The sequence below is a fragment of the Eschrichtius robustus genome, chromosome 10 (genome assembly GCF_028021215.1).
Source record: "Eschrichtius robustus isolate mEscRob2 chromosome 10, mEscRob2.pri, whole genome shotgun sequence".
In the NCBI taxonomy this organism is placed as follows: domain Eukaryota; kingdom Metazoa; phylum Chordata; class Mammalia; order Artiodactyla; family Eschrichtiidae; genus Eschrichtius; species Eschrichtius robustus.
In genome coordinates this window covers 66,841,838-66,857,694 of record NC_090833.1, presented here as the reverse complement: position 1 = coordinate 66,857,694, position 15,857 = coordinate 66,841,838, and the positions used below count along the sequence as shown (strand labels likewise).

Below are 15,857 nucleotides of genomic sequence, written 5' to 3'. Positions count from 1 at the left end.
ATGGGCAGAAGACCTAAATAGACATTTCTCCAAAGAAAACATACACATGGCCATAAAAGCACATGAAAAGATGCTCAACATCACTAATTATCAGAGAAATGCAAATCAAAACTACAATGAGATATCACCTCACACTGGTCAGAATGGCCATCATCAAAAAGTCTACAAACAATAAATGCTGGAGAGGGTGTGGAGAAAAGGGAACCCTCCTACACTGTTGGTGGAAATGCAAATTGGCACAACCACTAGGGAGAACAGTATGGAGGTTCCTTAAAAAACCAAAAGTAGAACTACTATATGATCCAGCAATCCCACTCCTGAGCATATATCCAGAGAAAACCATAATTCGAAAAGATACATGTACCCCAAGGTTCACTGCAGCACTATTAACAATAGCCAGGACACAGAAGCAACCTAAATGCCCATCAACAGAGGAGTGGATAAAGAAGATGTGGTACATATATACAACAGAATATTACTCAGCCATAAAAAGAACAAAATAACGCCATTTGCAGCAACATGGGTGGACCTAGAGACTGTCATACTTTGTGAAGTCAGACAGAGAAAGACAAATAACATATGATATCACTTATACGTGGAATCTAAAAAAAAGATACAAATGGACTTATTTACAAAACAGAAAGAGTCACATATGTAGAAAACAATCTTATGGTTCTGGGGGGGAAAGGTGGGGGAAGGATAAATTGGGAGATTGGAATTGACATATACACACTACTATATATTAAATAGACAACTAGTAAGGACCTACTGTATAGCAGAGGGAACTCTACTCAATATGCTGTAATGGCCTATATGGGAGAAGAATCTGAAAAAGAGTGGATATATGTATATGTATAAATGATTCACTTTGCTGTACACTTGAAACCCAACATTGTAAATCAACTATACTCCAATAAAAACCTTACAAAAAGAATAATCCAGAATAAATAAAAATACACAAAACAAAATATATTATGAAGGCTCCCACTGACCTAAGATGGAACAATCTGAATATCAAAAAGAATAATGCCTTCAACGGATAAAAAAAACTTCAAATATATCAACAAAAGTTCTGAGTTTCTAACACTAACATAAGCCACCAACTCATTGATCACCTTTGGAGGATGCTAGGTCATCAAATGAAAATTGGTAAAGAGGAATAATCAAGATTTTTCCTGCCTTTCCTGTACAAACTGTATTTCAGGATAACCAAATAGTTATCCATATTCTTCTTTATAGAATTCCAGATAAAAAGTGCACAAAAAATGCTAAAATCAGAAAATTGCTGTGTTGCAACCCCAAATGAAATAATGAAATTTGGTAACAATAACGAATGGATGCTAAAACCATTAAATGAAACATTGATTGGGAATTTAATAATAGAGGGATTAGGCTGAAACCACCTGAAGTTCCTAATTAATCTTAATATTATTAAAAGTGGGATAAACAAGAAAAAAAAAGAACATGCACCCCAATGTTCACTGCAGCACTATGTACAATAGCCAAGACATGGAAGCAACCTAAATGTCCATCGACAGAGGAATGGACAAAGAAGATGTGGTACATAAATACAGTGGAATATTACTCAGCCATAAGAAGGAATGAAGTAATGCCATTCGCAGCAACATGGATGGACCTAGAGATTATCATATTAAGTAAAGTAAGTCAGACAGAGAAAGACAAATATCATATTACTTATATGTGGAATGTAAAAAAATCATACTAATGAACTTATTTACAAAACAGAAACAGAGTCACAGACTTCAAAAACAAACTTATGGTTACCAAAGGGGAAAGGTGGGGGGTGATAAATTAGGAGTTTGGGATTAACATTTACACAGTACTATATATAAAACAGATAATCAACAAGGACCTAGTGTTATAGCACAAGGAACTCTACTCAATATTATGTAATAACCTATATGGGAAAAGAATCTGAAAAAAAATGGATATATGTATATGTATAACTGAATCACTTTGCTGTACACCTGAAACTAACACAACATTGTAAATCAACTATATTCCAACATAAAATAAATTTTTTAAAAAAGTTAAGTTTCTGTCAATTTACGTCAGACCCCTATAATAAAAGACAGATTAGCAAGAGAAAACCAGAAATTTATTAATGTTTATACCTCATGATATAAGATGTTATATGTAAGTCTCCTAGTAACCACAAAGCAAAAACCTACAATAAACACACAAAAGGTAAACAGACAGGAATATAAGTATATTTATACCACTAAAGAAAGTCATCAAAACAAAAAGGAAGAGAGTAGGAGAAGAATAAAGGAAGAGGGTGGAACTACAAAAACAGCCAGTAAACAATGAACAAAAAAGCAATATACACATACCTGTCAACAATTATTTTACCTGTAAATGCACTAAATTCTCCAAACAAAAAACACAGAGTAGCTGGATGAATAAAAAAACAAGACCCATCTATATACTGCCTACAAAAGACGCACTTTAGATTTAAAGACACACACAGACTGAACACAAAAGGATTGAAAAAGATACTCCATGCAAATGGAGACCGGAAGAAAGCTGGAGTAGCTACACTTACATCAGGCAAAATAGGCTTTAAGACAAGACTGTCAGAAGAGACAAAGATGGGTATTATATAACGATGAAGAGGTCAGTCCAACAAGAGGATGTAACATTTGTAAATATTCATGCACCAACATAGGAGCACCTAAATATAGAAAGCAAATATTAAGAGACCTAATGGGAGAAACAGACAGACATACAGTAATTGTTCTGTTCAGATTTTCTATTCCATCATGATTCAGTCTTGGTAGGTGGTATGTTTCTAGGAATTTGTCCATTTCTTCTAGGTTGTGGAATTTGTTGGAAAATATTTGTTAAAAATATTTTCCTATGATTCTTTGTATTTCTGTGGTATCAGGTGTAACATCTCCTGTTTCATTTTTTTAATTTTATTTGAGTTCTCTCTCTTTTTTTCTTGGTAAGTATAGCTAAAGGCTTGTCAATTTTATTTATCTTTTTAAAGAACCAGCTCTGAATAGATTTATAACTGATAAGGAGATTGAATCAGTAATCAAAAACCTCCCAGCAAACAAAAATCAGGACCAGACGGCTTCATTAATGAATTCTGCCAAATATTTAAAGAAGAATTAATACCAATTCTTCTCAGACTCTTCCAAAATATATAAGAGGAGGGAGCTCTTCCAAGCTCAATTCACAAGGCCAGTATTATCCTGATACCAACACCAGAAAAGGACACCACAAGAAAAGAAAATTATAGGCCAATATCCCCGATGAATATAGATATAATGTCTTCAACAAAATATTAGTAAACAAAATTCAACAATACACTAAAAGGACCACACACTAAGATCAAGCGGGATTTATTCCAACGATTCAAGGATGGGTCAACATCTGTAAATCAGTCAATGTGATACACCACATTACAAAAAGAAGGATAAAAATCATATGATCATCTCAACAGATGTAGGAATATCTTTTGACTATATTCAACATCCTTTCATGGTTAAAACCCTCAAAAAATTGGGTACAGAGGGAATCTATCTCTACATAATGAGGGCCATATATGCAAGCCCACAGCTAACATCATACTCAATGGGGAAAAGCTGGAAGCTTTTTCTCTAAGATCAGGAACAAGATAAAATGCCCATTCTCACCACTTTTATTCAACATAGAATTGGAAGTCCTAGACAGTCACTTAGGCAAGAAAAATAAATAAAAGGCATCCAAATGGAAAGGAAGAACTAAAACTGTCACTATTTGCAGATGACATGATATAGAAAACGCTAATGACTCCATCAAAAACTGTTAGAACTGCTAATAACTGTAAGAACTTACAAATTCAGTAAATTTGCAGGATACAAAATCAATATACAAAAAGCTGTTCTATTTCTTTATACTAAGAATGAACTATCAGAGAAAAATTAAGAAAACAATCCCTAGGAATAAATTTAACCAAGGAGGTGAAAGACCTGTGTATTGAAAACTACAAGACATTAATGAAAGAAACTGAAGAAGACGAAAATAAATGGAAAGATATTTCATGCTCATTGATTGAAAGAACCAATATTGTTAAAATGTATATACGGCCCAAAACAAACTACAGATTCAATACAATCCTTATTAAAATTCCAATGGCGTTTTTAAAAAAAAAAAAAAATTCAAATAACCCTAAAATCTGATGGAACCACAAAATACCCCAAATAGTCAAAGCAATGCGAGAAAGAAGAAAAGTTGGAGGCATCATGTACGCCCTGATTTCAAACTATATTACAAAGCTAATAATTAAAACAGCATGGTACTGGCATAAAATAGACACATACATCAATGGAACAGAACAGAGAGCCCAGATATAAAAACAAGCTTATATGGTCAATTAATTTACAACAAAGGAGCCAAGAAAATACAATAGGGAAAGGACAGTCTCTTCATTAAATGGTGTTGGGAAAACTGGACAGCCACAAGCAAAAGAATGAAACTGGACTACTATCTTATACCATATACAAAAATTCACTCAAAATGTATTAAAGGCTTGAACATAAGATCTGAAACCCTAAAATTCCTAGAAGAAAACAGAGGCAGTAAGCTCCTTGACCTAGATCTTGGGGATGATTTTTTGAATCTGACACCAAAAGCAAAAGCAGCAATAGTAAAAGTGAATAAGTTGGACTACATCATACTAAACATCTTCTGCACAGCAAAGGAGACCATCAACAAAATAAAAAAGCAACCTACCGAATGGGAGAAACTATTTGCAAATCATATGTCTGATAATGGGCCAATATCCAAATGTATTTTAAAAACTCATATAATGCAATAACAAAAAAACAAACAATTCAATTTAAAAGTGGGCAGAAGACCTAAATGGACATTTTCCCAAAGAAGACATACAGGCCTAACTTGTTTTATTGTGCTTTGTTTTACTGTTCTTTGCAGATATTGTGTTTTTCTACTAATTGAATGTTTGTGGCAACCCTCTGTCAAACAGGTCTATTAGTGCCATTTCCAACAGCATTTGGTCATTTTGTGTCTCTGTGTCACATTTTGGTAATTCTCCCAATATTTCAAACCCTCCTCCAGCAAAAAAGACTATGACCCACTGAAAACTCAGATGATGGTTAGCATTTTTTAGCAATAAAGTATTTTTTAATTAAGGTAGGTACATTCATTTTTTAGACATAATGCCATTGCACACTTAATAAACTATGATATAGTGTAAATATAATTCTTATGTGCCCTGGGAAACCAAAAAAATCACATGACTCACTTTATAGCAATATTCGCTTTATTGTGGTGGTCTGGAAAAAAACCCCACAGAATCTCCTAGATATGCCTGTACAGATGGTTAACAGATATGTGAAAATATGCTCAACATCATTAATCATGAGGGAACTGCAAATCAAAACCACACTGAGATATCATCTCATACCTTTTAGAATGGCTGTTGTCAAAAAGACAAGAAGTAACAAATCTTGGTGAGAATGTGGAGAAAAGAGAACCCTTGTGCACTATCGGTGGGAACGTAAATGGGTGCATCCACTTTGTAAAACAATACAGAGGTTCCTCAAAAAGATAAAACTAGACCTACCATATGATCCAGCAATTTCTGGGTATTTATCCAAAGAAAATGAAAACACTAACGTGAAAATATACATGCACCGCAATGTTCACTGCAGCATTATTTACAGTAGCCAAGATATGGAAATAACCTAGGTCTCCATTGATGGAAGATAGGATAAAGAAATTGTGATACATATATACATATACACAATGGATATTATTCAGCCACAAAAAAGAATGACATCTTGCCATTTGTGACAACATGGATGGGCCTCACAGACATTATGATAAATGAAATAAGTCAGAGAGAGAAAAACAAATACTATATGATGTCTGTCATATGTGGAATCGAAACAAACAAAGAAACAAATAAAAAAGCTCAGAAATACAGGGAACAGATTGGTTGTGGCCAGAGGTTATAAAAGAAATGGCTGGGGCTTCCCTGGTGGTGCAGTGGTTGAGAGTCTGCCTGCCAATGCAGGGGACATGGGTTCGAGCCCTGGTCTGGGAAGATCCCACATGCCGCGGAGCAACTAGGCCCGTGAGCCACAACTACTGAGCCTGCGCGTCTGGAGCCTGTGCTCCACAACAAGAAAGGCCGTGATAATGAGAGGCCCACGCACCGCGATGAAGAGTGGCCCCCACTTGCCGCAACCAGAGAAAGCCCTCACACAGAAACAAGACCCAACACAGCCATAAATAAATAAATAAATAAATAAACAAACAAACCAACCAACCCAAAGTTTAAAAAAAAAAGAAATGGCTGAAGGGAGTCAAAAGGTAAAAAGAAAAGAAAAAGAAAAAAGAATAATTAAAAAAAAGGCCCCATCAGCTTTTCACCCGATGGTCTTAGTAGTCATTAATGATCATTGCCTTGATCTATGGAAAAAAAAAAGAACTCAGTGAAGGAGTAAGCATAAAATATGATATAAATCAATGGTGTAAAGAAGGATTCAAATACTGGCCTTGACAAGGTCACTAGTGAACTAAATAAGAGCAACTGGAACAACAAAGTAATTGGGACAACTTCCAGATGAGTGATACATAAAAATTTAAATATTACATACAAATTATTAAGTATAAATTATTAATTGAATTATTAAGTATAAACTGTCAACACCTAAAAAGCACAGTGGTAACAATTAAGCTGTAGCAAGGTTAAATAAGAAGAAATTCTATCATATCAACCTTATTTACTTTTTTTAATGAGGTATCTGAGGATGGACTGAAGTCATATTGTAAATACAGTAATCTTGATTTTAACAAAGGAATAATTTGCAGTTGAAATAGGTACATCCCCTTTTACTCAACACTCTCAGGCTAGGGGTGAGGCAGGTTTCAGATTTGCAGATCTCCAAGTTTCCTTCTAGCTCTAAGATTGTGATTCCAGGTGAGAACTAAATGACTTCCAGAAAAATGTAATGTCATATAAAAATATAAATGAATTATTGAAAGAAAGTACCTCTATATTATCAATAACTCTATATTACCTATAAAACTTTGGACAAACACACCTAGTAAAACTTTGTCAATGAATAGTAAAAATGAATATTTTCTCCTTATCAAATATTTCTTTAAAAATTTTAATAAGTTATAAAGCTGACTTTTAAGTGTTCTCTCTATTTGATTTTCTCATGAAAGGTGAAAATGTTAATGAGATATAAATGAGTAAAGCAGTGGAAAGAGAGGGAACAGGGTGAGATTCTTAGAAGAAAATGAAAGTAAAACATAAAGAACTGGATAATTGGGCTTCCCTGGTGGCGCAGTGGTTGAGAATCTGCCTGCCAATGCAGGGGACACGGGTTCGAGCCCTGGTCTGGGAAGATCCCACATGCCGCAGAGCAACTGGGCCTGTGAACCACAACTACTGAGCCTGCGCGTCTGGAGCCTGTGCTCCCAACAAGAGAGGCTGCGATAGTGAGAGGTCCGCACACCACGATGAAGAGTGGCCCCCGCTTGCCGCAACTAGAGAAAGCCCTCGCACAGAAACGAAGACCCAACACAGCCAAAAATAAATAAATTAATTAATTAATTTTAAAAAATAAATAAATAACTGGATAATTTTAAACTGCTTACATTGAACATTTATCCTCACAAAAAATTACCTTCTCTTCTCTCTGCCATAAATGTATTCAATTCTTGTATTGTTGCTTTATCAACAGACATATGTACTTTAAGTTTATCCAATTCTTCTTGAAGATTCATCCTATGAAAATTAACACAATAAACAATTATTTTAAATGTGTAAGTTAAGGAATAATATAGCAAACATATAAAAGCGGCAAAAATGTTTTAAAAATACATGAATTAGACAGTAGTAAAATAAAAGCTAGAGTATATTAATATTAACAAATCCTAACAATTAAAATTGAATTTTAATGAGCATCTGGAAGGTAAAATGTTTCAACTGATTTTTAACTTTGTCTAAATAAACATGCTAAGTAGGTAAAACATAAACTGTATAATTAAAAAAATCATCTATCGAGTTACCAGATCATTTTCTAACAGATACGCTATGCAAAATAATAATAAAATTGTTAATACATATCACTGAAAGCCAAGAGAGTAAATCTCTAGATGCCAAGTAAAGACAAAAAACCCTTACTAGGGGCTTCCCTGGTGGCGCAGTGGTTGAGAGTCTGCCTGCCAATGCAGGGGACACGGGTTCGAGCCCTGGTCTGGGAGGATCCCACATGCCACGGAGCAACTAGGCCCGTGAGCCACAACTACTGAGCCTGCGCGTCTGGAGCCTGTGCTCCGCAACAAGAGAGGCCACGATAGTGAGAGGCCCGCGCACCGCGATGAAGAGTGGCCACCACTTGCCGCAACTGGAGAAAGCCCTCACACAGAAACGAAGACCTGACATAGCAATCAATCAATCAATCAATCAATCAATAAATAAATCTTAAAAAAAAAAAGTACCAAAATATAAAAGGTTTTCATTAAAAAAAAAAAAAAAAAAAAAAAAACCCCTTACTAGTAAAATGGAATTGAGGTACCATGACAAGAGACCTGGATCAAATACTGCCCATGGAGACTTCAGACCTTGAGACCCGAGTGGAGATGAAAGTTTATGTGCAAGGCCCTTCAGGGCTGAGAGACAAAACTGGACTAACTGCAGGAAGCTGGGAGACAAAATTTTGCTGAATGAATACCTGAATATCCGGGCTCATCTGGTTGAAGTTCCATTAAAAAGAGGCTTCTTGCCCTAGTCTGAGAGCAAGACAGAGTCAACCATGTGAGATTAGGGTCCTAAGTCTATATTACTGGTTTCAAAATTGAGCCATTATACATTCGCAGAGACCTGAAGAAATGACAGCAATGTAAAAACTGGTTTATGGCCATGTACACTGGAGAGTTCAGGCAGACAATCATCCACTAGAGAGGTGTCTACAACTGAGAGAATGGACAGGAGGAAAACCACCACAGAAAATAATTCTCAAAGAAGTCAGCTTTGCAGAGAAGAATAAATATGAATACGCTCAAAGCCATGAAAGACAGTCTAAATATCACCCCATTCAAAATGGGAGAATGTACAGCAAGGAAAACAAGATAATAGAATAATTCAAAATGAGTTCTTACAAAATTAGAGTTTTAAAAATGGTGATAAAAAGGAAAAAGAGGTGATAAACACATATTAAAAAGAACAGGGGTTTATGATACAAGAGAAGACAAATAAGAAAAAGAACCAAATACTATATCTAGAAATGCTAATAAACAAGACAACTAAAGATAGTAATAACAACATGATAATTGAAATTTAAAACTCAGTGGATGGGTTAAATAGCACACAGACAAAGCTAATGAAAATTTGTAAAATTAAAGACAACGCAAAGAAACAAACAGTAGGAAATAGTAACTATATATAAAGTGTGTTGGAATGAGAATGCCAGAAAGCATCTAGCAGAAATTATTCAAAGAGAGAATTAAGAAAATGGGGATAAAATATTCAACATACAATGACTGAAAGTTGAGAACCGATGAAAAAGATTAATTAACAGATTAAGAGAGTATCAAAAATTGAAAACAGAATTAATAAAACTATATTCACACTAGAAACATACTGAAACTGAAGGACACCAAAGAAAAAGAGACAACTCTAAAATCAAAAGATTGAGGAAAAAATCAACTAACAAAGAACTCAGGAATGGCAGCAGACTTCTGATATCACAAGAAAAGTCAGATGGAAAATAAGTAATGTTTTCCACATTCCATGGTTTACTATCCATAGATCCTAGATGAAAGAACTATTAAAGAATAGATTTTAGGAAGAAAACAAACTCAAAAGCAATGTATGAAACAAAATAGGGAATGATGATGAAAGACGTGTAAATGTGTACATGGAAGTAAGCAAATATTTATTAAGCAAAGCAATCATAATACCTAAGTGAAGGTAGAGCTGAAATTCTGAACAACAAAATGATGTTAGGTGAAGGAAAGGATCAGAGTTAAAGCATTTTAAGATCTTTGTATTGTGAAAGGAGAACAGAGGTATACTGACAAACTTCAGATGGTCAAATAAATGATCCATGTTAAAATTTCAAGAAAAAACATTTAAAGACTGGAAAACACATCAAAAATTTACAAACCAGAAGAGGACAAAAAAAGAAATTAAAAATGTAATCACAATAAAAAATAAAATATACACTAAGAAAAAAACAATATTAAGGATAAATATGGTCATTACATAATAGTCAAAGAAATGATTTACCAGGAAGATACAACAGTTCTAAACTTTTATGTACTCAACAAAATAATAAATACAATTCTTATAATAATTCAAATAAAAAGGTATATAAAGTAAAAAAACAAAACAAGTAGTTTACTTCTTGAAAAAATTGATGTTTACAGTTTGATACATATAGTTATATTTTTGTTCAAATAAACATAAATACACACATATAAAGAGTTTATAAATTGGGATCTTATACATTTGCAACTTAGGTTACAGACTGATGGGAAGGGCACACATACATGCACACATATATACCCATCTACAAAGTGATTAAGTCTAAATTAGGTTTTTGCTTTGTTTTGCTAAGAACATAGAACATAATGTAGCAAGATGGCCCCACGAAGAAAAAGCAGATGTAGCTCATCTCAACTTAGTTTTCCTTGGCTCTCAGATCACTAATCCAGTGGAACACAGGGCTACAGTTGTTAGAAACGTTATTTCATGCTTCTTTAGAGGTATTCTATGCTTACAGTTTGGCTTTTTTTAGGAAGAATTCACACAGTCCCTACATTTACTATGATGCATTTATAAACATTAGGGACCACCTTGTTCTTGAGTCAACCTAGGCACCAACAAACCACATCTTGATGGGTGTTGGGAAAGTGGCTGACTTCCAAAGAGTCAGTGCCCAAGCACCCCCATACAGGGTGGACACTGGCTGTTTACTGACTCTCATTCATTACCCATTTATTGTGGTGTTTCTGATACTCTGTTTGGTATGGGAACCACAATTCAAAATCTACTTCTTACTGGACAAATTATATGAGGTGACTGTATTCAGAAGCTGGACAATAGGCTACAAAGAGCTGTGATCCCTGAGAGAAAGGAAATCAACAAAGAGAGCCCTAAGGATAGTCCAGATTTCTGCCAGGAGGCACTTGCCAGATCATGATGTAGGGAGAGGGGGTCTTCACTGAGTTGAAGAAAAAGAGACTGGAGTTTGGGAAAGCTGAAATGTTTGGAATTTGTAAAGCACAGTACTCAGAGAGAAGGAAGCTACAAAGAGAAGGAACTGCAGAAATCTGCATAAGAACTCTTTTGAGTCTGTGGCTGAATGCCTGTCACACAGCAGTAACTCAAACACATTTCTTAACTGAATAAATGTTTCACAAAATAACCCACCCCCCAAAACATTATTATATGACTTAAAGTTTATATCTATTATTTAGCACTCTTCAAGGTTATCACCTCAAACTTCACTATTATTTAATAAATTAAAACTGATCTGAAAAATAAATATTTTGCAAATGGCTATCACATTAATAAATTTAAATGAACTTCAGGGGGGAAAAATCCACACTTTTAATGACTCTTAGCATCTAATTTACAGAGCTACTTGTAACATACGCATACTGCTGGGTGAACAGACCAGGGTTCTAACAGTTCCCGAACTTTCTTAAAAAGGCTTTACCATTTTTTCTTTAGTTCTATTTCATTAATGAGCAAAATAAACCTCAAATAAACAACACTTACAACTAACCTCTGCTTGAATTTTTTTTGAATAGATTAGATCTTGCAACTAGTTAATTAGGTTTCGCACCTATTTTGTCCAAAATTAACTTTTGTATTTGGAGACAAAAAGATCACTAAAGATTATCAGAGAAAGTACAAATACATGCTATACCACAGATAAACCCTATGAAAATATTATGTTAAGTGAAAGAAGCTAGTCACAAAGAACCACATATTATATAACTCCATTTATATGAAATGTCCAGAATAGGTAAATCTATACACACAGAAAGCAGATTAGTGGTTAGCTAAGGGGTGGAGAGCAGTGGAAGAATTAATGGAGGTAACAGGTAAACTGTGTGGGGCTTTTTTGGAGGAGTAGGTAATGAAATTGTTCTAAAATTTATTGTGATGATGGGTGCACAACTCTTCGAATATTCTAAAAACCACCAACTTGTTCACTTTATATGGTGAATTACATGGCTTGTGAATTATATCTCAACAAAGCTATCAAAAATTATCAGGGAATATATCTGGGACAAATCTATAAAATCTACAAAAATTTTCAAGATAAGAAACTTTATTATCAGCATCAAACATTTAATACTAATAGAACGTAGTATACTCTGAGGTAATTGGAAGTAAACATTTAAATGTATACTGATATGATCATTTCTTCAAAAGTTTATCATTGCATGGAAAAGGTGGCAATCTAAAGCTACATGTGTTATTATATAGTATGTAAAATAAGATTCTAATTTACAGCTATGAAAATTCAATAATATTTAATTACATTACGCCACATGATACTAAATTCCAGTAATCTAAAAGACATCCGGCCTTCAAAAAAATTACATGGTCTGAGTGTAAAAAATTTAACTCTAAATGAAGAAATAGTTAAGTAGCAAGAGGCTAACTGTGTTGGTCTAACTCCTTTTTGTTTAAAAAAAAAAAAAAAAGGTGTCCTTTCTTTGCCAAGCTGAATATAGTAGCTTGTGAATTATAAGATCAAAGAAGCAAACTGTATGTTTTCTAAAATATGAGTATCCTTCATCAAGTTTTATACTTAGGGCAGCTAAAAGACCTATGTGGAGGGATCAGCATTAAGCCCAAAGGACAGGCAGTGCACAGCAAGAAAGAAAGTAATTCCCTCGTGTCTTTTGCAGGTCACCGCCAAGGACCATGTTAGCAGATCCATACCAGACCTTTAACAGGCAGTTCTGCTGCTACCAGTAATTAGCTTGGACAGCTCTAGCTCCAAGAGTAGCAGCAAGGCTACACCATAATGAGCTCAGCTGGGATTAGCAGGACAGGGCAGGGAACCAAGAGAGCTCAGGCATTCTGCATTGCGTATGTATCTAGGAGATCAAACAAGGATGCCTGGCTAGGTTATCCCCTCTCCACCTCATTCCAAAAATGAAGCACGGCAGTGTCTAAAATACAGACTAATGAAGAGCGACACCTCCAACAGATGAGAGCCACATTAATTAACACAATCCCTAGATCATATTATACAGTTTCAGCTAGAGCTAGCAAATGTGCAACTTGTTATTGCATTATACATATATATATTTTAAAAGCTAATCTTTTTTCTCACTTTTACAGGCAAACCAGATTATTTCATTTTCCAAGTTTTATATGGAATTTCTCTCATGGCCTTTCAGACACAAAGAATTTCTCTCAAATGTTTATCTAAGTAGACATTGTTAAAAAAAGAAACTCACTTTTGAATCATTAGCTCCTGGTTCTCCCTTTTGAAATAGGCCAGTTCATTCCATACAGCGTCAGAATCTTCTTGTCGAAGTTTTTGGGGATCTGCTCTCTTTATTTCCCTGATTTCCATCCTATTTTAAAAATGAAATTGCTTTCTTACTTAACATGTTCAAAGTGTAATAAAAATTCATTTATACATTCCCTAAAATTTAAAAATATCTATTGACCAAATTTCTAAGTCAAGTTCACTATGCAATGAATTTCCTAAAACCTAAGTATGTAGAAATTAAAATCCTATATCATGATTTCCTAAAAAGCTAAACTGCTGCTATGGAAAGCAAACATTTAAGCAGACACGTGATATTCTCAGGTCTATTTCTCTCATTCATTCTACTAGTAATAAAACATACATTGCAGAAATGTCACAGTTTCAAAAAAGGACTATAAGCAATCAACACATCTAGGATTTGCTGTCAACCAATCTGAATGTGGTTTATGTGCTCTATCTTAAAACAAGCAGTTATCACTGAATATCAGAATATCAGATAGTTAGCAAGTAGTCTTCACACTTCTAGTGACTACTAAAAAGTTAGGTAAGCAGAGGCTACATCCAGGACAAATAGATTTATCATTGCTTTACTGAAAAGCAATATGAAACACTTTCTGTTCTTCAAAGGAAAAATTAGATGTGACAATTACCTGTAAAACATGCCAAATGCCCTTTACGCTTTCATTTTCTGTACGTAAAACAAACTCTTCATTTTTCTTTTGTAAAAGTGCAGTACTGGCTAATTTAGAAACTATTTCCCTGTAGAACAGACCAATGTGTATCATCAACATTGCCCTAAAGGATCCATCTGAAAAGATGAGCGGGTAGTAGATTTTCTGTACTCATTCAGTCCTTTGCCCTCTGTTGAGACTGTTAACAGGGGAGCCATTTACGACTAACCAAGATCTGAACACCTGTTCACAGCAATTGAACTGAGACTGCCAATTCACTCAGATAAGCTGCAGAACAAACTGATGGATAGTAAAGATTTTCAAATTGCATATTAGGTTGAAGTAGTTTTAAGATAGTGAACTATATATGTGAATTTCCTATTTCTCACGGCTTTCAAGTAAAACTTAAATACTTTTTGAGTTATATATATTGTAACACCAGTATTGTATTTATTTAAAGTAGTTTTTCAATCGTATGGATGTGAACTGTTTTTGCTTTGTTATATACTTTTGTTAAGTTACTCTATAGATATTAAAAATATACACAATAATTCATAATCACCTATGCTAATGATTTCTGCAAATGATAGGAAAATCTACAGTTATTGCTAAGATATTTCTATTTTCATTTATTATAGTCTCTATTTTTAAATCCTCAATAAAGATCTGACTACCAAATAATTTCTTTAAAATCAAACAAAAGCCATGAAAGCACCTATACGATGCTACTCCGTTCCATTTAATATTTAGGGAAATGGCTTTATGAGCTATGTAACTCACATGCCACTGCCTTCTTCCCACTGTTTTAATTGCTCTTTTACTGCTCTGTAGTTGGTCTGTGACATCTGTAGCCTTTCCTTGTGTTTTTCAGGGACATCTCTTAGCTCATCATTTTCTTGGCTCTGTAGAACACAAAAAAGCAAGTATACAAGTCTGAAGAAAGTATTAGTATAATGTTACAAATAAAAGGCTACCAATCTAAGTATGAAATGTGAAAGAAAATAGCATGTACATATGAATTAAGTTGTAATACTTATTTAAGCAGAAGAAAAAGAATTCCCGAAGTCACAGAACAGGTTTGCTTGATACATTTGAGGCACTCATGGCATTTTTAAAAATCACTTAAGTAATCTCAAAATTGTGGCATCAAATTAGTTTCATTCCTTTCCCTTTTGATAGTTAGTATATATACACGTATTTATGAACCAATCTTACATATTTAAATTTTTTTTTTCTTTTCCAGGGTTTGTCCACACATAAAGCGTCACTATTTTGTTAGTTATAAGTGCACATATAATTAGTGTAAGGACACTAATCATAGTAAGACCAGTTCTTTAACCCACAGATTCATAATTAGTTTGTTATAATGCACAAAGATTACACAGGAGGAAGAAAATCAGTTTAGACCTATGTTAGAAGTGGCATAGTTTAATATTTGGGGTTGAAACATAAAGAACTAAAATGTGAAAGCTGGGCTTAGTACTCTTGAAGAGGTCATGGAATAGACAGTCCGAACATTACTAGGGTAAACAATTATAGTCAATGACTTCTAAATGTTTTAAATAAATCACATGCATAAATCTTCATGTTTTGACATAACCACAAAATGAACTTATAAAGGCCAAATTTTCAGTCCTCAGGGGATGTATATATATTACTTATGAACTGT

The 15,857-nt window shown here is 34.2% G+C and overlaps 1 protein-coding gene across 5 annotated transcripts in view; it reads right to left on the bottom strand.

Moving 5' to 3' along the window:
* CNTLN (centlein) overlaps window positions 1–15,857 on the bottom strand; it is a 333,334-nt gene that overhangs the window by 119,938 nt on the left and 197,539 nt on the right. For all 5 annotated transcript variants that reach the window (XM_068552481.1, XM_068552482.1, XM_068552485.1 and 2 more), the window contains 3 exons: window positions 14,969–15,090; window positions 13,480–13,599; window positions 7,674–7,774 (listed from right to left, as the gene is read on the bottom strand). In XM_068552481.1, the coding sequence (XP_068408582.1) occupies window positions 7,674–7,774; window positions 13,480–13,599; window positions 14,969–15,090 (343 nt within the window). The remainder of the gene's footprint in view (window positions 1–7,673; window positions 7,775–13,479; window positions 13,600–14,968; window positions 15,091–15,857) is intronic.